This window comes from Ranitomeya imitator, chromosome 10, assembly GCF_032444005.1.
Source record: "Ranitomeya imitator isolate aRanImi1 chromosome 10, aRanImi1.pri, whole genome shotgun sequence".
Lineage (NCBI taxonomy): Eukaryota > Metazoa > Chordata > Amphibia > Anura > Dendrobatidae > Ranitomeya > Ranitomeya imitator.
The window spans coordinates 112,560,754-112,584,428 of record NC_091291.1 but is presented as its reverse complement, the minus strand read 5'-3'; the positions used below and the strand labels follow the sequence as shown (position 1 = coordinate 112,584,428).

At 51.6% G+C, this 23,675-nt stretch overlaps 1 protein-coding gene across 1 annotated transcript in view; it reads right to left on the bottom strand.

Annotated features, from left to right (window-relative positions):
- The window catches only part of PANK4 (pantothenate kinase 4 (inactive)), a 44,807-nt gene extending 27,800 nt beyond the window's left edge, over positions 1–17,007 (bottom strand). Inside the window, exons 1-2 of the mRNA XM_069742224.1 lie at positions 16,872–17,007; positions 9,515–9,597 (exon numbers count right to left, since the gene is read on the bottom strand). Coding sequence (XP_069598325.1) covers positions 9,515–9,597; positions 16,872–16,989 — 201 coding nt within the window. The 5' untranslated portion in view covers positions 16,990–17,007. The remainder of the gene's footprint in view (positions 1–9,514; positions 9,598–16,871) is intronic.
- Positions 17,008–23,675: the final 6,668 nt, after the last annotated feature.

The window sequence follows — 23,675 nt, the reverse complement described above, 5'->3', positions numbered from 1 at the left end:
ACAAGCACACCGATCTGAAGGGGGGGGGGGGGGAGGCGCGAATAGCCATCAGTTCCGGAGGAGAACGGTTCCCAACAAGATAGCGGCGATCCCAGGCCGAATGGTGCGGCTGGGAGTAGTGAGCGGAGCTAGCCGCTCTGAACAGGAATGGGTACAGACTAAACCGCCTGTAGGGGAGCACCAAGATGGCGCCGGTGGGCGGAGCTTGCCGATGATGTTCGGGTGGGAGAAAAGCCCGCCCGAGGGAAAGGAAGTGGGAGGAGATGCGGCGCCGGAAGTAGGCCCCGGTAGAAGCCGGGGCCTAATTTTGAGGCTGGCGGCCGCCGGGAGGGGCCGCGGCGGCGGGTGCAGTACGGACCCCAGGAAAAGCGGCGCGGTTGCCTGCAAGGCCGCTGCGCCGTGGCCAAAGGGGCACAGTGCGGCCGGAGGAGGAAGCGGTGCGGTACCTGCTAAGCCGCTGTGCCAGAAGAAAAACGGTGCAGCCGCAGGAGAAAGCGGCGCGGCTGCCAGCGAGGCAGCCGCGCAGTGTCAGAAAAGAATAGTGCGGCTGTAAGAGGAAATCGGCGCGGCTACCTGTAAGGCCGCCGCGCCGGGACAGAGACAGTGCGGCCACATGGGAAAAAAGGCAGCGGCTGCTGCGCCGGGTCAGAGCCCAGTGCAGCTGGGGAAAAGCAGTGCGGCCGCCTGTAAGGCCAAGAACAGCGCGGCTGCCAGGAAGTAGCGCGGCTCACGCAAATGGGGTGACGACCCCCGCCCCATGCAGCCTGGAAAAATATCCCAAGGGACCCCCAAATGACTACCCTGGAACTGAGGAAGGACTCAGAGGTACTTTGGAATACTTACCTAAAACATCCCACGCCGTCCTTACTAACCTCATTCCGGGGAAAATATCAGACGTCCAGGGAGCTGATGGACGTCCTCGTCTCCTCCGACCGACAGGCTCTGGTGGGCGAGTGGGTGGAAGACGGATGCAGGACCGGACTTCTAAGCACGCTTGTGTGCTAGGATCTTGGCCCTGCTGTGGGATCTATGAGGATACGGGGTGGCAGTACACGCCGTACTCATAGTCCATAATGTGGGACTACAGGTGTAACTGTTCACCCTGTATCCCTCCGGAAAATCTGAAAAGAAACGACGCACATTGAGGTAGATAAGGGTCTAATGAAAGACCCGTGTCCACCTCCTACTGACACTAAGCTAAACTGAATATCCTACTTCCTGTCGGTAGGGTGTACACTGCAGAGGAGGAGCTAACTTTTTTATTTGCATAGTGTCAGCCTCCTAGTGGCAGCAGCATACACCCATGGTTTCCTGTGTCCCCCAATGAGGCGATAGAGAAATATTAAGAAGAGTCAGACAACACCCTCTGCTTACAACCCTCTAACCAGCCGAGGTGGGGAGCACTTAAGACGTAGAGCTTTAATTACAGCCAAAAACGCTTATTCCCACTAGCCCACTAAGGCATCATCCTTGGGAAGGTAGAATCCCCTCCCCCACATCATCCACGGGAAGGCAGAAGCCCCCCCCTCCATCATCCTCGGGAAGGCAGAAGCCCCCCCCCCCCCCCATCATCCTTGGGAAGGCAGAAGCCCCCCCCCCCCCCATCATCCTCGGGAAGGCAGAAGCCCCCCCCCCCATCATCCTCGGGAAGGCAGAAGCCCCCCCCATCATCCTCGGGAAGGCAGAAGCCCCCCCCCCCCCCCCATCATCCTCGGGAAGGCAGAAGCCCCCCCCCCCCCCATCATCCTCGGGAAGGCAGAAGCCACCCCCCCCAATCGCCCTCGGCAAGAAGGCAGAAGCCCCCCCACCCCCCCATCTTCCTCGGGAAGGCAGAAGCCCCCCCCCCCCCCCCCATCATCCTCGGGAAAGCAGAAGCCCCCCTCCATCCTCGGGAAGGCAGAAGCCCCCCCCCCCCCATCATCCTCGGGAAGGCAGAAGCCCCCCCCCCCATTATCCTCGGGAAGGCAGAAGCCCCCCTCCCCCATCATCCTCGGGAAGGCAGAAGCCCCCCTGTTATGTTTGCTAATGACAGGTGTTATGAAGGCAATCCAGAAACACAGTGTGCTTAGCGATCAGAGCGCACACAGTGATCTGACAAATACCCAAAAATACAAGAACGAGCTCTGAGACGTGGAAACTCTGTAGACTGCACACCTGATCCTATCCTAAACACAACTAAAAGCGGCTGTGGATTGCGCCTAACCACTACCTATGCAACTCGGCACAGCCTAAGAAACTAGCTAGCCTGAAGATAGAAAAATAGGCCTGACTTGCCCCAGAGAAATTCCCCAAAGGAAAAGGCAGCCCCCCACATATAATGACTGTGAGTAAGATGAAAAGACAAAACGTAGGGATGAAATAGATTCAGCAAAGTGGGGCCCGATATTCTAGGACAGAGCGAGGACAGTAAAGCGAACTTTGCAGTCTACAAAAAACCCTAAAGCAAAACCACGCAAAGGGGGCAAAAAAAAACCCACCGTGCCGAACTAACGGCACGGCGGTACACCCTTTGCGTCTCAGAGCTTCCAGCAAAACAAAAGACAAGCTGGACAGAAAAAAAGCAACAAAAAAGCAAAAAGCACTTAGCTATACAGAGCAGCAGGTCACAGGAACAATCAGGAGAAGCTCAGATCCAACACTGAAACATTGACAAGGAGCAAGGATAGCAGCATCAGGCGGAGTTAAGTAATGAAGCAGTTAACGAGCTCACCAGAACACCTGAGGGAGGAAGCTCAGAAGCTGCAGTACCACTTGTGACCACAGGAGTGAATTCAGCCACAGAATTCACAACACCCCCCCCCCCCCCCCATCCTCGGGAAGGCAGAAGCCCCCCCCCCCCCCCCATCATCCTCGGGAAGGCAGAAGCCACCACCCCCCCCCAATCACCCTCGGCAAGAAGGCAGAAGCCCCCCCATCATCCTCGGGAAGGCAGAAGCCCCCCCATCATCCTCGGGAAGGCAGAAGCCCCCCCATCATCCTCGGGAAGGCAGAAGCCCCCCCATCATCCTCGGGAAGGCAGAAGCCCCCCCCCCATCATCCTCGGGAAGGCAGAAGCCCCCCCCCATCATCCTCGGGAAGGCAGAAGCCCCCCCCCCCATCATCCTCGGGAAGGCAGAAGCCCCCCCCATCATCCTCGGGAAGGCAGAAGCCCCCCCCATCATCCTCGGGAAGGCAGAAGCCCCCCCCCCATCATCCTCGGGAAGGCAGAAGCCCCCCCCCCCCCCCATCATCCTCGGGAAGGCAGAAGCCCCCCCCCATCATCCTCGGGAAGGCAGAAGCCCCCCCCCCCATCATCCTCGGGAAGGCAGAAGCCCCCCCCCCATCATCCTCGGGAAGGCAGAAGCCCCCCCCCATCTTCCTCGGGAAGGCAGAAGCCCCCCCCCCCCATCATCCTCGGGAAGGCAGAAGCCACCCCCCCCAATCACCCTCGGCAAGGCAGAGGCCCCCCCACCCATCATCCTCGGGAAGGCAGAAGCCCCCCCCCCCCATCATCCTCGGGAAGGCAGAAGCTCCCCCCCCCCATCATCCTCGGGAAGGCAGAAGCCCCCCCCCCCCATCATCCTCGGGAAGGCAGAAGCCCCCCCCCCCCCCCATCAGTCTCGGCAAGAAGGCAGAAGCTCAACCCCCCATCCTCGGGAAGGCTGAAGCCAAACCCCCCCATCCTCGGGAAGGCAGAGGCCCCCACCTATCATCCTCGGGAAGGCAGAAGCGCCCCCCCCCCATCATCCTCGGGAAGGCAGAAGCCCCCCCCCCCCCCCCCCCCATCATCCTCGGCAAGGCAGAAGCCCCCCCCCCCAATCACCCTCGGCAAGGCAGAAGCCACCCCCCCCAATCACCCTCGGCAAGAAGGCAGAAGCCCCCCCCCCCCATCATCCTCGGGAAGGCAGAAGCCCCCCCCATCATCCTCGGGAAGGCAGAAGCCCCCCCCCCATCATCCTCGGGAAGGCAGAAGCCCCCCCCCCCATCATCCTCGGGAAGGCAGAAGCCCCCCCCATCATCCTCGGGAAGGCAGAAGCCCCCCCCCCCATCATCCTCGGGAACGCAGAAGCCCCCCCCCCCCATCATCCTCGGGAAGGCAGAAGCCCCCCCCCATCATCCTCGGGAAGGCAGAAGCCACCCCCCCAATCACCCTCGGCAAGAAGGCAGAAGCCCCCCCCCATCATCCTCGGGAAGGCAGAAGCCCCCCCCCCCCCCCCATCATCCTCGGGAAGGCAGAAGCTCCCCCCCCCCCATCATCCTCGGGAAGGCAGGAGCCCCCCCCCCCCATCATCCTCGGGAAGGCAGAAGCTCCCCCCCCCCCCATCATCCTCGGGAAGGCAGAAGCCCCCCCCCCCAATCACCCTCGGCAAGGCAGAAGCCACCCCCCCCAATCACCCTCGGCAAGAAGGCAGAAGCCCCCCCCCCAATCACCCTCGGCAAGAAGGCAGAAGCCCCCCCCCCCATCATCCTCAGGAAGGCAGAAGCCCCCCCCCCCCCATCATCCTCGGGAAGGCAGAAGCCCCCCCCATCATCCTCGGGAAGGCAGAAGCCCCCCCCCCCCCCATCATCCTCGGGAAGGCAGAAGCCCCCCCGCATTATTCTCGGGAAGGCAGAAGCCCCCCCCCCATCATCCTCGGGAAGGCAGAAGCCCCCCCCCATCATCCTCGGGAAGGCAGAAGCCACCCCCCCCCCCCATCATCCTCGGGAAGGCAGAAGCCACCCCCCCAATCACCCTCGGCAAGAAGGCAGAAGCCCCCCCCCCCATCATCCTCGGGAAGGCAGAAGCCCCCCCCCCCCATCATCCTCGGGAAGGCAGAAGCTCCCCCCCCCCCCATCATCCTCGGGAAGGCAGAAGCTCCCCCCCCCCCCAATCATCCTCGGGAAGGCAGGAGCCCCCCCCCCCCATCATCCTCGGGAAGGCAGAAGCCCCCCCCCCCCCCATCATCCTCGGGAAGGCAGAAGCCCCCCCCCTTCATCCTCGGGAAGGCAGAAGCCCCCCCCCCATCATCCTCGGGAAGGCATAGGCCCCCCCCCCCCATCAGTCTCGGCAAGAAGGCAGAAGCTCAACCCCCCATTCTCGGGAAGGCAGAAGCTAAACCCCCCCATCCTCGGGAAGGCAGAGGCCCCCACCTATCATCCTCGGGAAGGCAGAAGCCCCCCCCCCCCCCCCCATCATCCTCGGGAAGGCAGAAGCCCCTCCCCCCATCATTCTCGGGAAGGCAGAAGCCCCCTCCCATCATTCCCGGCAGGAAGGCAGAAGCTCAACCCCCCCATTCTTGGGAAAGTAGAATTCCCCCCCCCCCCCCCATCACCTCGGGAAAGCAGAAGCCCCCACCCCAACATCCTCAGCGGGAGGGCAGAAGCTCAACCCCCCATCCTCGGGAAGGCAGAACACCCCCCCCCCCCCCCCCATCATCGTCCCCAGGAAGGCAAAAAGCCCATCAACCTCGGGGAGGCGGAAGCCCCCCTCCCCATTATCCTTGGGAAGGTTGGGAAGTCAGAATCCCCCCCATCATCATCGGGAAGGCAGAAGCCCCCCATCATCCTTGGGAAGGCAGAAGCCCCCCCCATCATCCTCGGCGGGGAGGCAGAAGCCCCCCCCCCATCATCCTCAGGAAGGCAGAACCCCCCCCCCCATCATCCTTGGAAAGGCAGAACCCCCCCCCCCTCCCATCATCATCCTCAGAAAGGCAGAAACCCCCCCCCCCCCCCCCCATCATCGGGAAGGCAGAACCCCCCCACCATCCTCAGAAAGGCAGAACCCTCCCCCCCCCCATCATCCTCGGGAAGGCAGAAGTCCCCCCCTCATCATCCTCGGCGGGAAGGCAGAAGCTCAACCCCCATCATCCTCAGAAAGGCAGAACCCCCCCCACCCCCCATCATCCTCAGCAAGAAGGCAGAAGCCCCCCCCATTATCCTTGGGAAGCCAGAGGCCCCCCCATCATCCTCAGCAAGAAGGCAGAAGCCCCCCTCCCCCCATCATCCTCGGGAAGGCAGAACCCCCCCCCCCCCATCATCCTCAGGAAGGCAGAAGCCCCCCTCCCCCCATCATCCTCGGGAAGGCAGAACCCCCCCCATCATCCTCAGGAAGGCAGAAGCCCCCCTCCCCCCATCATCCTCGGGAAGGCAGAACCCCCCCCCCCCCCCATCATCCTCAGGAAGGCAGAAGCCCCCCTCCCCACATCATCCTCGGGAAGGCAGAAGCCCCCCTCCCCCCCATCATCCTCGGGAAGGCAGAACCCCCCCCCCCCCCATCATCCTCAGGAAGGCAGAAGCCCCCCTCCCCCCATCATCCTCGGGAAGGCAGAACCCCCCCCCCCCCATCATCCTCAGGAAGGCAGAAGCCCCCCTCCCCCCATCATCCTCGGGAAGGCAGAACCCCCCCCATCATCCTCAGGAAGGCAGAAGCCCCCCTCCCCCCATCATCCTCGGGAAGGCAGAACCCCCCCCCCCCCCCATCATCCTCAGGAAGGCAGAAGCCCCCCTCCCCACATCATCCTCGGGAAGGCAGAAGCCCCCCTCCCCCCCATCATCCTCGGGAAGGCAGAACCCCCCCCCCCATCATCATCCTCAGGAAGGCAGAAGCCCCCCTCCCCACATCATCCTCGGGAAGGCAGAACCCCCCCCCCCCCCATCATCCTCAGGAAGGCAGAAGCCCCCCTCCCCCCATCATCCTCGGGAAGGCAGAACCCCCCCCATCATCCTCAGGAAGGCAGAAGCCCCCCTCCCCCCATCATCCTCGGGAAGGCAGAACCCCCCCCCCCCCCCATCATCCTCAGGAAGGCAGAAGCCCCCCTCCCCACATCATCCTCGGGAAGGCAGAAGCCCCCCTCCCCCCCATCATCCTCGGGAAGGCAGAACCCCCCCCCCCCATCATCATCCTCAGGAAGGCAGAAGCCCCCCTCCCCACATCATCCTCGGGAAGGCAGAACCCCCCCCCCCCATCATCCTCAGGAAGGCAGAAGCCCCCCTCCCCCCATCATCCTCGGGAAGGCAGAACCCCCCCCATCATCCTCAGGAAGGCAGAAGCCCCCCTCCCCCCATCATCCTCGGGAAGGCAGAACCCCCCCCCCCCCCCATCATCCTCAGGAAGGCAGAAGCCCCCCTCCCCACATCATCCTCGGGAAGGCAGAAGCCCCCCTCCCCCCCATCATCCTCGGGAAGGCAGAACCCCCCCCCCCCCCATCATCCTCAGGAAGGCAGAAGCCCCCCTCCCCCCATCATCCTCGGGAAGGCAGAACCCCCCCCCCCCCCCATCATCCTCAGGAAGGCAGAAGCCCCCCTCCCCCCATCATCCTCGGGAAGGCAGAACCCCCCCCATCATCCTCAGGAAGGCAGAAGCCCCCCTCCCCCCATCATCCTCGGGAAGGCAGAACCCCCCCCCCCCCCCCATCATCCTCAGGAAGGCAGAAGCCCCCCTCCCCACATCATCCTCGGGAAGGCAGAAGCCCCCCTCCCCCCCATCATCCTCGGGAAGGCAGAACCCCCCCCCCCATCATCATCCTCAGGAAGGCAGAAGCCCCCCTCCCCACATCATCCTCGGGAAGGCAGAAGCCCCCCCATCCTCGGTGACACATCTTAAGGAACAAGGAGTCCAACACCCAAATTCTAGTAACTTCTGGTGGTCTGAATGGTAAGACATTGATCAGCGCTCACCATTTCTGAAAAACAATAATCCACTTCAGTCCATTAGCTCGGCACGGTGTGGCGGCTTTTGTTAATAATGGAGGCCATGATGCGGTGCCAGATCTGTTGTACGACAGACGTCTATTAGAGTTGAAGCTAATCGAGTCTATCAGCCATGACTGTCATCTGTGACCGCTGGATGGGAGCGCGAGAGCCGCCTCCTACCTGACGGCAACTGCGGATCTTCTTCTGATTAGCCATCCTGGCGGGACGTTAAATGTGAGTCACACCGCATAACCCGATGCCATGCACGGCCGGCTAATCAAAGCAAGAGGCGCTGATGTCGTCAGGCAAGAGACAGTTCAACCTCTCCCGTCCAGCAGTCACAGATGACCGCCATCTGTTAGTGCACATGGATCCGCACATCCCAGGCCGAGAGCTTCCAAAGGATTCCTGAGGAACCATTGTGGCATCAACTTATAAGGAGCAGTGGCTAGTCCTTTAGTTTAGGGAAGAGTCAGACGGCCATATAACTTGGACACTGTGCTCGGACTGGCCGGCGGCTCGTCTGACCCAAGCCTGACCGCTGCATAGAAAGACATGGTGTCACACTCAGGTGAGCCGCCGGCCAGCACAAGGATCGTATTGTGATCTCCGTCCGAGTTATACGGCCGCCTGACTCTTCCTTTAGACGGACAGAATTTCTGAACAGATCCTATGGCACAAATGTGAACACAATCAAATGGCGTCAAAGCAACATCTACGAACCAAAAGATCTAAGAACCAAAAGATAACCACACAACCAACAAAAAACAATAAATCATATGACTGTGTGACTGCAATCACTGCACTCACTAAAATGCAGGGAAAAAAATACTACACGATTCCTAAGCCACAAGGCATCTTGAAGGGATTGTACCATTAGAAAATAGACTGTATAAATTAGTGTGGGGTTGATTTGTTTTTATTTAATTTGGGGTCTTTTTTCATATCACAAGATCTGAATTACAAAAAAAATAAAAATAAAAAGCTTTTGCAATTTTTACACTGGCTACTGAGGCTGTAACACTCGTACTTCCTGTTCTGTACAGAAAACGTTTCATCAGTATCATTATCATCACAGGCAAGATTACAATCACAGGTAGTATCTTTATACACAGCTGATGACATGATCCAACAAGCACAGTAGGTGATGTCACAGCTCACCTCCTCCTCCTCCTGTACAATTACTGATAACACCTCTATATACAGTAGGTAACACAGGATCCACCATTCACAATAGGTGATGTCACAGCTCACCTCCTCCTCCTGTACAATGACTGAGAACACCTCTATATACAGCAGATGACACAGGATCCACCATTCACAATAGGTGAAGTCACAGCTCACCTCCTCCTCCAGTACAATGACTGATAACACCTCTATATACAGCAGATGACACAGGATCCACCATTCACAATAAGCGATGGCACAGTTCACCTCCTCCCCCTCCCTGTATAGATTGTGATTTGAAAAATAAATAAGATATGAAAAATGTTGACAAATAAAAGTAACAAAAAACTGAATTTATACAACAAGTCATTTAACGATTTCACGTTCCCTTTAAAAAGACTGAGGGGGCAAAGCTCAAATCAGAACTGTGGCTTCTTATTTTTTCAGATCGGTGGAGGGGGTCGATCCCTCGTTGACCATAAAGTAATGATAAATACTAGTGAAGAGATAAGATTACTCAGGGGTATTCCCATATTATTACGCATACTACATATTGGGACTGGATCTTGGAGATGGGAATACCCCTTTAAGCTACAGACTAAGACATTTCCTAAAAGTAAAATTATCTGGTCTTAAGTGGAGTAAAAACAAAAACAAAACAGTAACTTATGGCAGAACTGAGAGTATAAATCATTACCTTCCCGCTGTGATCGAATGACCGGACTTTGGCTACTTTGTGCTGTACGGTAGAATAATAGGCCAGCTTTGTTAGGGATCCACCTGGGGAGGAAAAGCAGACATAAAATAACAATTAATCACAGTAGACGCTGACACCCGATTTTTTTCTTAAATATATTTTGGGCTACAGATCATTTTTGCAATTGGGCTTCATTAAAAATGTTGTATCATGTGTCTTTCGCAGGCTCTTTTTCTTGTTTCTCTGCATGTTCAACTTTGATGTGGTCATCAGCCGACAGGAGCTCAGGACAAGACAGAAGTTACTTGCTCTCCTGTCAGCAGAAGCTCACTGAACAAGTCTCAGATCCCTCGTTCTGCAGCCAACAAAACACTGTGCAACACACCGCATAGAAGCCTGTAAAAGAGAAACTTGACAACTTTTTTCGAAATAACTCAATTATAAAAAAATGATACAGTACCAGACATAACCTGTAGACAGGCGTGGCGCTGTTTTAGAGAGAAAGCAGCTGTATATTTCTAATCATGCATTGCCCCTTTAGGAAATTAGTGCTGCAAGAGCAGACAATCATGGAAAAGGAGGTCTGACCACTGGGACCCCAAAATATTATGAGAATGGGAGTAATAAAGTCACCTGTGCGAATGGAGCAGTATTGAGCATGTGCGACCACAGCTCTGGTCACTGGTGGTCGCACATGCTCAGTACTGCACCAGTCACATAGGGGACTTCAGAACCCTCCATTCTTGGTCCCATTAGCCGGACCCCAGGGAATGTTATTTTTTATCATCTTTAAATGGATGGATAGGTGATAAATATTGTACATGTGATTTACTTTGTAAATACAGGGAAAAATAAAAAAAAACTGGAGCAAACGTCCAAGCACATAAGTCTGACACATTTGTAGTTTGTTCACCCCTAGCCCAAATCCCTGGCCCCGCGTCTCTCTACATGAGAAATATTTCCCTTCTAACCTAGTAGAGGTCAGGGCCAGGGAACGATCCGTGCCGCCATAGACGGTGTGACAGCAGCCCGGCAGGAAGAAGACGGGCACGGTAATGAGACTAAGACCACAGTCATGGCACGGTTAATAGGTCGCGGCTGCTGATGTTGATCTCTGCACCATAAGGCTCAGACTAGACTGCAAAAATAATCTCGTGCAAATCATAAGTCGCCAACTGTGACAGCAAGAAATGAGAAAATCATAAAAAGACTAGGTTTCCAAAGGAAAAAAGAGCAACTTTGCAATTAAATCCTCAAGAACAGAGAGATTTTTTATTTTATTGTTTACGACTTGTTGCCCGAGTCACCGACCACCACTGCAATCCATCAGCGGTGGTCGGTGTCCTTGCTTTACAGCCTGCAAGTAGGGATGGTTGGATCTATTTGCCGGACAGCGGACCATAAACCCGGTCAGTAGCCACTGGCTGCTGGACAAGGGAAGGAGGCTCGTGAATCTATTAGCGGCTAGGATCGCATGCGCGGCTTTTTGATTGACGGCTCATTGTCATGATTGCGGCGTGATGAACAGATGATGCGGATTTTCATTAATGCGACATAGGGGAATCCTGAAAAGTAAGATTCGCAGAGCTTCTATACTGTGGTTACTGGGCACCGGCCTCGCGGATGCACCGGCATTTAATGCGGCAATATGGGGCATCTAACCGTGCTTACAAGCTCAATAGAGAAGAGAGCTTGTGAGCACTGCACAAGCCCGACCACCGCTGCTACAAAGATCCCCTTGACCAGGGGTGTCAAACTGCATTCCTCGAGGGCTGCAAACAGGTCATGTTTTCAGGATTTCCTTGTACTGCAGAGGTGATAATTTAATCACCTACACAAATAATGAGTTGGTGATTAAATTATCACCTGTGCAGTACAAGGAAATCCTGAAAACATGACCTGTTTGCAGCCCTCGAGGAATGCAGTTTGACACCCTTCCCCACAAGCAGTAAAGGAAAAATAAAAAAAAAAAAAGTAAAAATTTAAGAAAAATAGGGCCACATTTGAAAGGGTAACTTGCAAATTTGCTGGTTTTCTAGTTCTAACAAGCACGATGCAAACGTATCCCATCTCAAAAAATGGGAATAACCCAAAAATAAAATCATAATGATGCAGCCGGGAGAATATACTAATACTATCTAATAGACCTGACAGAATAACAAATCTGCAGGTGGTTGGGCATTTAGGAAATAGCGACCACAATATTGTGCAGTTTCACCTGTCTTTGACTAGGGGGACTTGTCAGGGAGTCACAAAAACATTGAACTTTAGGAAGGCAAAGTTTGACCAGCTTAGAGATGCCCTTAATCTGGTAGACTGGGACAATATCCTCAGAAATAAGAATACAGATAATAAATGGGAAATGTTTAAGAACATCCTAAATAGGCAGTGTAAGCGGTTTATACCTTGTGGGAATAAAAGAACTAGAAATAGGAAAAACCCAATGTGGCTAAACAAAGAAGTAAGACAGGCAATTAACAGTAAAAAGAAAGCATTTGCACTACTAAAGCAGGATGGCACCATTGAAGCTCTAAAAAACTATAGGGAGAAAAATACTTTATCTAAAAAACTAATTAAAGCTGCCAAAAAGGAAACAGAGAAGCACATTGCTAAGGAGAGTAAAACTAATCCCAAACTGTTCTTCAACTATATCAATAGTAAAAGAATAAAAACTGAAAATGTAGGCCCCTTAAAAAATAGTGAGGAAAGAATGGTTGTAGATGACGAGGAAAAAGCTAACATATTAAACACCTTCTTCTCCACGGTATTCACGGTGGAAAATGAAATGCTAGGTGAAATCCCAAGAAACAATGAAAACCATATATTAAGGGTCACCAATCTAACCCAAGAAGAGGTGCGAAACCGGCTAAATAAGATTAAAATAGATAAATCTCCGGGTCCGGATGGCATACACCCACGAGTACTAAGAGAACTAAGTAATGTAATAGATAAACCATTATTTCTTATTTTTAGTGACTCTATAGCGACAGGGTCTGTTCCGCAGGACTGGCGCATAGCAAATGTGGTGCCAATATTCAAAAAGGGCTCTAAAAGTGAACCTGGAAATTATAGGCCAGTAAGTCTAACCTCTATTGTTGGTAAAATATTTGAAGGGTTTCTGAGGGATGTTATTCTGGATTATCTCAATGAGAATAACTGTTTAACTCCATATCAGCATGGGTTTATGAGAAATCGCTCCTGTCAAACCAATCTAATCAGTTTTTATGAAGAGGTAAGCTATAGACTGGACCACGGTGAGTCATTGGACGTGGTATATCTCGATTTTTCCAAAGCGTTTGATACCGTGCCGCACAAGAGGTTGGTACACAAAATGAGAATGCTTGGTCTGGGGGAAAATGTGTGTAAATGGGTTAGTAACTGGCTTAGTGATAGAAAGCAGAGGGTGGTTATAAATGGTATAGTCTCTAACTGGGTCGCTGTGACCAGTGGGGTACCGCAGGGGTCAGTATTGGGACCTGTTCTCTTCAACATATTCATTAATGATCTGGTAGAAGGTTTACACAGTAAAATATCGATATTTGCAGATGATACAAAACTATGTAAAGCAGTTAATACAAGAGAAGATAGTATTCTGCTACAGATGGATCTGGATAAGTTGGAAACTTGGGCTGAAAGGTGGCAGATGAGGTTTAACAATGATAAATGTAAGGTTATACACATGGGAAGAAGGAATCAATATCACCATTACACACTGAACGGGAAACCACTGGGTAAATCTGACAGGGAGAAGGACTTGGGGATCCTAGTTAATGATAAACTTACCTGGAGCAGCCAGTGCCAGGCAGCAGCTGCCAAGGCAAACAGGATCATGGGGTGCATTAAAAGAGGTCTGGATACACATGATGAGAGCATTATACTGCCTCTGTACAAATCCCTAGTTAGACCGCACATGGAGTACTGTGTCCAGTTTTGGGCACCGGTGCTCAGGAAGGATATAATGGAACTAGAGAGAGTACAAAGGAGGGCAACAAAATTAATAAAGGGGATGGGAGAACTACAATACCCAGATAGATTAGCGAAATTAGGATTATTTAGTCTAGAAAAAAGACGACTGAGGGGCGATCTAATAACCATGTATAAGTATATAAGGGGACAATACAAATATCTCGCTGAGGATCTGTTTATACCAAGGAAGGTGACGGGCACAAGGGGGCATTCTTTGCGTCTGGAGGAGAGAAGGTTTTTCCACCAACATAGAAGAGGATTCTTTACTGTTAGGGCAGTGAGAATCTGGAATTGCTTGCCTGAGGAGGTGGTGATGGCGAACTCAGTCGAGGGGTTCAAGAGAGGCCTGGATGTCTTCCTGGAGCAGAACAATATTGTATCATACAATTATTAGGTTCTGTAGAAGGACGTAGATCTGGGGATTTATTATGATGGAATATAGGCTGAACTGGATGGACAAATGTCTTTTTTCGGCCTTACTAACTATGTTACTATGTTACTATGTAATTCAGCTCTGAAGTTTACAGAATTGCAAACTATCTGTACGAGAATACATACGGTATGGGCTCTTTCACACATTTCGTTTTTGCTGAGGGAGGGGAGGGGGGAGGGGGGGGGGACAAAAAAAAAAAAATTAAAAAAATAAGACAAACAAAAACAGCCAAGTGATTTCTGAAACCTCCTGCACATGATGCTTATTTTTTCCTTGCAGATGATTTTAACCAAAGCGTTTTTTTCTCAAACTTGTCCAGTGGCGTGTCAATTTTTTCAGCATTTTTTTTATTTTTTGCAGAATTTTTAATTGATGTAAATGAACGGGGAAAAAAAATGCAAACATGCAGCAGAAATGCTCAGATTTTCCAGTTATTTCTGACTTATGTGGTTTATTGTCTACAAGTGTAAAATAGCGATTATCCACAGGTGGACGAGTGCATCACAAGAATAGCCCAAGAGATACAGCCACACAAAGATCTCTAGATTTAGAGAGATTAGACGTCCCTTTAAGAGTTCGGCGAGATTATAGAGGCGCTGATCCCGCTTGGCGAGCGATCGCACAAGGTTATATATTTATATACCTATAGCATTACGTAGGGGCACGGACACACTGCACTGAGCCATTTACCATTAGAAAGATATAACAGAGTTTGCGCTAATGGAGAATAATTGGGGGCATCGCCTGAAGGGTCACTAACTGGGTTTTGCAGATGATGTAGCTTTTCCACTACAAAATAGAAAAAAAAACAAAAACATTTTTTGTTTTTCTAAAACTGCAACAAAAACGTTGCTTTATTTTCCTTTATAGAAGTGCACTGTGTGAACATGGGTGATCCATTAAATTGGGATAATAAACCTGGATTATTCAGCCAAAAAAAACTGTATGAACGAGCCCTTAAAGGGGCATTCTAGCCTCCTGAAACAATGAAGGAAATATTCAAATATCACAGGACCTCTGCAGCCTGTGATTGTCTGCAGCGGTCACAGTAACATCTGGTGACTTGCTGTACTACTCACCAAACCGCTGCAGCAGTCATTGCTTCCACAGTCGGAGCAGACCGCCCAGAAGAGCCAGCGCTGGGGTCCATGGGGTGCGGGGGGGGAAGCAACGACGAGGAACAATGCATTATGGGACATGTAGATGACAGTGATGCATCAGGTGACCACGCTCCGGGGGGGAGGGGGTGCATGAATGAAAGAAAGATTCATCTTTTTGCACCGTGCACACATTAAAGCGACGTACACACCAAGCTGGACAACCCCTTTAAGGGGGTCATCACATGAACGGCATCCCCCATATGAATAGGGTGCACACGTGATAGCGGCGAATGGAGTCCTAGTCATGAACGTGCTCTAGAGCTCCACAGGAACCCCCTTAATAAATTCGGGGGTCCCACCGTTCCCCTTTTCATCCGGTGGATACTACGCCTTGTTGTCAGGACGCCCCTTTAAGTAGCTTTGTACGACGCCGTGCACAGGTCGTCTGACCGCGTCCATACAGCTGAATTAAGAATGCAGCTCTGCAGTACATGGGCTGTAATTACTGGCGTAACTTGAAACTCATGGGCCCCGATGCGAAAGCTCCAACGGGGCCCCCAAATATTTTAAAGGGAACCTGTCACCCCGAAAATAGCGGGTGAGGTAAGCCCACCAGCATCAGGGGCTTATCTACAGCATTCTGTAATGCTGTAGATAAGCCCCTGATGTTACCTGAAAGAGGAGAAAAAGACGTTAGATTATACTCACCCAGGGGCGGTCCCGCTGCGGTCTGGTCAGATGGGCGTCTCCGGTCCGTTGTGGTGCCTCCTATCTTCTTTCCATGACGTCCTCTTCTGATCTTCAGCCACGGCTCCGGCGCAGGCGTACTTTGCTCTGCCCTGTTCAGGGCAGAGGACAGTACTGCAGTGCGCAGGCGCCGGAAAGGTCAGAGGCCCAGCGCCTGCGCACTGCAGTACTTTGTCTGCCCTCAACAGGGCAGAGCAAAGTACGCCTGCGCCGGAGCCGTGGCTGAAGATCAGAAGAGGACACCATGGAAAGAAGATAGGAGGCGCCGCAGCGGACCGGAGACGCCCATCTGACCAGACCGCAGCGGGACCGCCCCTGGGTGAGTATAATCTAACGTCTTTTTCTCCTCTTTCAGGTAACATCAGGGGCTTATCTACAGCATTACAGAATGCTGCAGATAAGCCCCTGATGCCGGTGGGCTTACCTCACCTGCGATTTTCGGTATGACAGGTTCCCTTTAAATCTTTAATAGCAATAGTCTTTTTCTATAGGCCAAAGGGACTTTTCGGGCCCCCAAGGCTCCAGGGCCCGGGTGCGATATTGTAGTTGCACCCCTGGCTGTAAGGCTCAGTTCACACTACACACGACGCTACGATGACACATGCCACCATAACGGCAGACACTCCCTAGAGAGGGTTAATAATTAAGCTCTAACCTCTTCCATCCACCCATAGGGGCCCTCCTGCAGTGAGCAGTAAGTGCACGGAGACACATAACCCTCCCTGCACGATATTCAGCAGAAAACCGCACAGTGTACTTTACAGCTGAGGAAACAGTTACAGCAGGTTGTTTACTTTCTACTTCACGTCTCTACAGGCACCTGAAGGGGCATCACGGGAAATGTAGTTTGTTCGCTCAATTCCACACACTTACCTGATGTCAGCTCAAACTACAACTTCCAGAAACCAGCGCAGCCGCAAAGACTTCGGGTAAATGTAGTTTGAAATCTATGCAGGCTCCCGCTGGAAGGAGCTACAGAAAACTACACTTCCCATAGGGCTATGCGGTGTAGGGCAGGATCGTGCAGAGGGGCTAACTTGCTAGAACTGGCAGGCTGATGGCATTTATTAGCGCTTCTTGCTCCCCCGGGCATGAATGGCGTCCGACTCACCAATGTCAATGGCGAAGCGCTTGGCGTTTTCTAAGTTGCGGAATATCTCGTCAGCGGGAAGGGTGATGCTTTTGTCCATGCTGGCTCCACTCTTCCCTCTGCCTCCGCTCGCCGCCATGTTGGATGTCCCGCTAAGCTTTGCGCATACATTTGAATACGTTTTGCATAAATTATGATAATGAGGCAAGACCGAGTATATATAAAGCGGCGCTGAGTGGAGCAGCTCACTCATTACCAGGGTCACACGCTGACTATTGCTGGCCCGTGATGGGACTGTGCAGGAACCCTGAAAGCCGGAATGGTGGTGCATGTCCTTATACCTGTACGCTAAGGCCTCTTTCACACTTCAGTTATTTGGCGTCAGTCTAAAACCGCCATTTTCCTCAAATAACGGATCCGTCAATTTTTTTTGACGGATCCGTTATTTTCCCATAGACTTGCATTAGCGACGGATTGTGACGGATGGTCGTCCGTTCCATCCGCCATGCGACGGATCCGTCGAAATTTGGCGGACGTTTTCTGAAAATAGACGGACATTGAAACGTTTTTTTATCAACGCCGAAATGGCGGATCGCGACGGATCCGTCGCGTCCACCATTCCATAGAATGGCCGCCTATGGGCGACGGATCCGCCGCAACCGTTTTTTCGGCGGATCCGTCGCCCCAATCCGTTTTTTCAATTGCGCATGCTCCAAAAAGTAGATACTTTTCCCAGACAACCCCCAAGTAACGGATCCGTCAAAAAAACGGATCCGTTAGAACCGTTTTCTCAACAATTGTGACGGATCCGTCAATCCGTCACTATGTCGGTAGTGACTGACGCCAAACAACTGAAGTGTGAAAGAGGCCTAAGGCTCTGTGCACACGTTGCGGATTTTGATGCGGACCGCAGCATTTTTGGACGCGCAGAATTGCATCAAATCCGCGGTGGAGTGCACAAGCAGTGTTAGCCAATGTGAAATTCAGAATTGGTGTGCACACGCTGCGGAAAAAAACGCCTGGATTTGCAGCGGTTTAGTTTGCGCAGAGTGTCAATTCTTTTTTTCGGATCTGCAGCGTTTCCGCACCCATTGAGTCAGGCAAATCCGCAGCAAAACCGCAGGTGTAAAAAGATCTGCGGTTTTGCTGCAGATTTGGGTGCGAGAAACGCTGCAGATCGGGAGGGGAAAGTGTGTGGGCGGAGAAGATGTACGTTGTCTGCGTGCGGGTGTTTGCGTGTATCTGTGTGGGTGTGCGCGGCTGTGTGTGTGTGTGTGTGTGTGTGGAGCTGTATGCAGGCAGGCATCGTCCAATGGGACTACTAATCCCATCCGGCTATGCCTGCTACAGTGACAGCTAGCCGGATGATGGGACAGTAGTAATCCCATCATCGGGCTAGTGTGTTCAAGTGTAAAAAAAAACAACCAAAAAACACATACAGTACATGCTCACCAATCACCTAGTCCCCAACGCCCTCGATTACCTGTAAAAAAATAAATACATAAATAAACCAACAGTATACTTCCTGATACGATGTAATCCATTTAATAACGAGTGTCCCACGACGATCTCCCATGTAGAGCGCTCTCCAGGGGCTCCGGTGATACAATGATGGTAGGTATCCTTCCACAGTGTATCACTCCGCCCGTCAGAGGTCAATTGAGTTCAAGCTGTCACTTGTGGCACCGCTGCGTGGGAAAATTCTCACGCAGCAGTGCCGTAAAGTGAGAGCATGAACTTATTGAACCCTCAGTGATAACAGTGCAGGAGCCATTATCTCCTGTCAGTGTCTCACTGGAGGCCCTGTAGAGCGGTCATAGCTCCTGATGTCACTGTTCTATAGGGGAGATCGTCCTGGGACACTTGTTATTAAATGGACTACATCAGACAAGGGAGTATTTGTGTTGGTTTATTATTGTATTTTTTTTTTACAGGTGAACGAGGGCGTTGCATGGATTAGCAGATCAATAAAGATGGGAAACTGTAGTGTTTTATTTAATTAAAATACTTGATTCTGGCTGTGTGTTTATTTAACCCCTTAACAACTATACTATTAGTAATGGATTGTGGTCTTATTGACGCCTTTCCATTACTAATCCGGGCTTGTCATCACCTTATAATACAAAGGTGACGTTAACCCCTTATTACCCCACATGCCACCACTACAGATGCGCCATTTCTGAGGCGGCTGTGAGCTGGTGTTTGTAGCCGGGGGGGGGGCAATAACCATGGTCACTTCCTAGGCTATTAATATCAGCCCGAATCTGTCTGCATAGCCTTTTCTGGCTATTAATAGGGGGACCCCACGTCTTTTTTGGGGGGCCTCCTATTTTAATAGCCAGTAAAGGCTAAATATAGAGCTACGGGCTGATATTCATAGCCTGGGAAGATCCATGGGTATTAACCCCTTCCTAGGCTATAAATATCGTCCCCCAGTCGCCAGCTTTCACTCTCTGGCACAGAATATTGCGCGGAAGTCCATGCCATTGTTTTTTTTTTCATTTTTAAAAAAATTAAACAGATATTGTGTTTAAGGCCGGGGTCACACCTGCGAGAAATTTGCACGGGTCTCGCACCTAAATTCCCAGCACTGCCACTGGCACTCGGGAGCGGAACGTGCGGCTGTATGTATTTCTATATAGCTGAACGCTCCGGTCCGAGTGCCGGCGGCAGTGCTGGGTATTGAGGTGCGAGTTTCTCCCAAGTGTGTCCCCGGCCTAACGCAGATTTTGTGTGTGTGTGTGTGTGTCTTTATTTAACTCTCTATGTACCATTTTATTATGTTTAGACTTCGGGCTTGGTATTATCTGTCTGTCTGTTTGTCTGTCTGTCTATCTATCCATCTATAGATATATCTATCTATAGATCTATCTATCTATCTATCTATCTATCTATCTATCTATCTATCTATCTACAGTATAGATCTATCTATAGATACATCTATCCATCTATGTATAGATAGATAGATAAACATATCTATAGATAGATGGATGGATAGATAGAAATATCTATAGATAGATGGGTGGATAGATGGATAGATAGATAATTGCAAAAAAGTGAGAGCAGCACAGAAAAGAAAAACAAAAATCAGGGTGCAGGGCCCTGTCATAGAAATCCAAAAATCAGAGGCAGCACACCATTCTGGATAAGGTTATGAAGGTATTCAAATGTAATAGCCCATAATAGCAATGGGCTATTAAATTTGAATACCTTCATAACCTTATCCAGAATGGTGTGCTGCCTCTGATTTTTGGACTTCTATGGATAGACTAGCTGTTTCCAGCCAGTTAACGCTCGGCACGCTCATTGCTATCTAATTAACGCTGCTGGTGATTAAACTAAAGTAAATAATGACAACATTCAGTAGCGCTTACGCAGGTGGTAAATTAACTTAAAATGAAGTTAATAACAATAATAATCATTAAAAATGTGAATAATGTTAATAATACATTTTATTCAGAGTGTAAAATCAAAAACAAACTGGATTCAGTAAGATGTGCGTTTTGGTGATCTGGTGGGGGGGCGGGATTATGTGCGGTAATGTGGTGGTGGGGCGGGATTATGTGCGGTAATGTGGTGGGGGGGCGGGATTATGTGTGGTGATGTGGTGGGGGGCGGGATTATGTGTGGTGATGTGTTGGGGGGCGGTATTATGTGGTGATGTGGTGGGGGGGCGGGATTATGTGCGGTGCGGTAATGTGGTGGGGGGGCGGGATTATGTGTGGTGATGTGGTGGGGCGGGATTATGTGCGGTAATGTGGTGGGGGGCGGGATTATGTGTGGCAATGTGGTGGGGGCGGGATTATGTGCGGTAATGTGGTGGGGGATGGGATTATGTGCTGTAATGTGGTGGGGGGTGGGATTATGTGCGGTAATGTTGTGGTGGTCGGGATTATGTGTGGTAAGGCTACGTTCAGACTAGCGTTGCGCGCCGCTGCGTCGGCGATGCAACGCACGACGCACACAAAAACACGGCAAAACGCACGCAAAAACGCTGCGTTTTGCGACGCGTGCGTCGTTTTTTGCCGAAAATCGGACGCAAGAAAAATGCAACTTGCTGCGTTTTCTTGGTCCGACGCTAGCGGCAAAAAAGACGCAAGTGTTGCAAAACGCAACACACAAAAACGCATGCGTCCCCCATGTTAAACATAGGGGCGCATGACGCGTGCGTCGCCGCTACGTCGCCCGACGCTAAGGCGACGCACACTAGCAGAACGCTAGTGTGAACGTAGCCTAATGTGGTGGGGGGGCGGGATTATGTGCGATAATGTGGTGGGGGTCGGGATTATGTGCGGTAATGTGGTGGGGGGGCGGGATTATGTGTGGTAATGTGGTGGGGGGTGGGATTAGGTGTGGTGGGGGGGTGGGATTATGTGTGGTGGGGGGCGGGATTATGTGTGGTAATGTGGTGGGGGCGGGATTATGTGTGGTAATGTGGTGGGGGATGGGATTATGTGCTGTAATGTGGTGGGGGGTGGGATTATGTGCGGTGATGTGGTTGGGGGGTGGGATTATGTGCGGTAATGTTGTGGGGGTCGGGATTATGTGTGGTAATGTGGTGGGGGGGTGGGATTATGTGCGATAATGTGGTGGGGGCGGGATTATGTGCGGTAATGTGGTGGGGGGGTGGGATTAGGTGCGGTGATGTGGTGGGGGGGTGGGATTATGTGTGGTGGGGGGCAGGATTATGTGTGGTAATGTGGTGGGGGCGGGATTATGTGTGGTAATGTGGTGGGGGACGGGATTATGTGCTGTAATGTGGTGGGGGGTGGGATTATGTGCGGTGATGTGGTTGGGGGGTGGGATTATGTGCGGTAATGTGGTGGGGGTCGGGATTATGTGTGGCAATGTGGTGGGGGGGCGGGATTATGTGCGATAATGTGGTGGGGGTCGGGATTATGTGCGGTAATGTGGTGGGGGGCGGGATTATGTGTGGTAATGTGGTGGGGGGGTGGGATTAGGTGCGGTGATGTGGTGGGGGGGTGGGATTATGTGTGGTGGGGGGCAGGATTATGTGTGGCGATGTGTTGGTGGGCAGGATTATGTGTGGTGATGTGGTGGGGGGGCGGGATTATGTGCAGTAATGGGGTGGGATTATGTGTGGTGATGTGTTGGGGGGCGGGATGTGTGGTGATGTGGTGGGGGGTGGGATTATGTGTGGTAATGTGGTGGGGGGCGGGATTATGTGCGGTAATGGGGTGGGATTATGTGTGGTGATGTGGTGGGGGGTGGGATTATGTGTGATATGTTGGGGGGTAGGATTATGTGTAGTGATGTGGTGGGAGGCGGAATTATGTGTGGTGATGTGGTGGGGGGGCGGGATTATGTGTGGTAATGGGGTGGGGGGTGGGATTATGTGTGGTAATGGGGTGGGGGGTGGGATTATGTGTGGTAATGGGGTGTGGGGTGGGATTATGTGTGGTAATGGGGTGGGGGGTGGGATTATGTGTGGTAATGGGGTGGGGGGTGGGATTATGTGTGGTAATGTGGTGGGGGGCAGGATTATGTGTGGTAATGGGGTGGGGGGTGGGATTATGTGTGGTAATGGGGTGGGGGGTTGGATTATGTGTGGTGATGTGTTGGGGGGCGGGTTTATGTGCGGTGATGTGGTGGGTGTGGGATTATGTGTGGTGGGGGCGGGATTATGTGTGGTGATGTGTTGGAGGCAGGATTATGTGTGGTGATGTGGTAGGGGGTGGGATTATGTGTGGTGGGGGTGGGATTGTGTGGTGGTGGGCGGGATTATGTGTGGTGATGTGTTGGGGGGTGGGATTATGTGTGGTGATGTGGTGGGGGGTGGTATTATGTGTGCTGGGGGGCGGGATTATGTGTGGTGATGTGTTGGGGGGCGGGATTATGTGTGGTGATGTTGTGGGGGGCGGGATTATGTGTGGTAATGTGTTGGGGGCAGGACTATGTGTGATGATGTGTTGGGGGCGGGATTATGTATGGTGATGTGGTGGGGGGCGGGATTATGTGTGGTGATGTGGTGGGGGGCGGGATTTTGTGTGGTGATGTGGTGGGGGCGGGAATGTGTGTGGTGATGTGGGGGTGGGATTGTGTGTGGTAATGGGGTGGGGGGCGGGATTATGTGTGGTGATGTGGTTTGGGGCGGAGCTACTGTGCAGGGGGCGGGATTAGCGAGTAATCACGATGCCTCATATATATATAGATAGATAGATATAAAAATGGTAACAGCACAATGCTCACCGGTGGGTGCCAAGCCTCCTGGGTAAGACGGTCCACTCATCCACCCAAATAATATACCAAAAAGAAAAGAAGGCAGCACTCCAATTCTTAAAAAGGTGAAAAACTGTGAAGTTTATTCAGACCCACATCTCTGTACGACGTTTCGGCTCACACTGAGCCTTTCTCAAGCCTTGACTTGAGAAAGGCTCAGTGTGAGCCGAAACATCGCACAGAGATGTGGGTCTGAATAAACTTCACAGTTTTTCACCTTTTTAAGAATTGGAGTGCTGCCTTCTTTTCTTTTTGGTATATAGATAGATAGATAGATCTATAGATAGATGGATAGAAATATCTATAGATAGCTGGATGGATAGAAATATCTATAGATAGCTGGATGGATAGATATATGAATATGAATAGATATATCAATAAATAGATGGATAGATTTTTAGATCTATTATCTATATCTAATCTATCTATCTGTGTGTATAAACATTATTCTTCAATTTTGTATGTAAAAAAAGAGGTTGGACAAGGAAATGACATCACAATTCTTTTTTTTGTTAAATAATAGATCATTATTTAGCCTACAAAAACACATGAAAATCAGCATCAAATCCACGCGGATTTTTACCT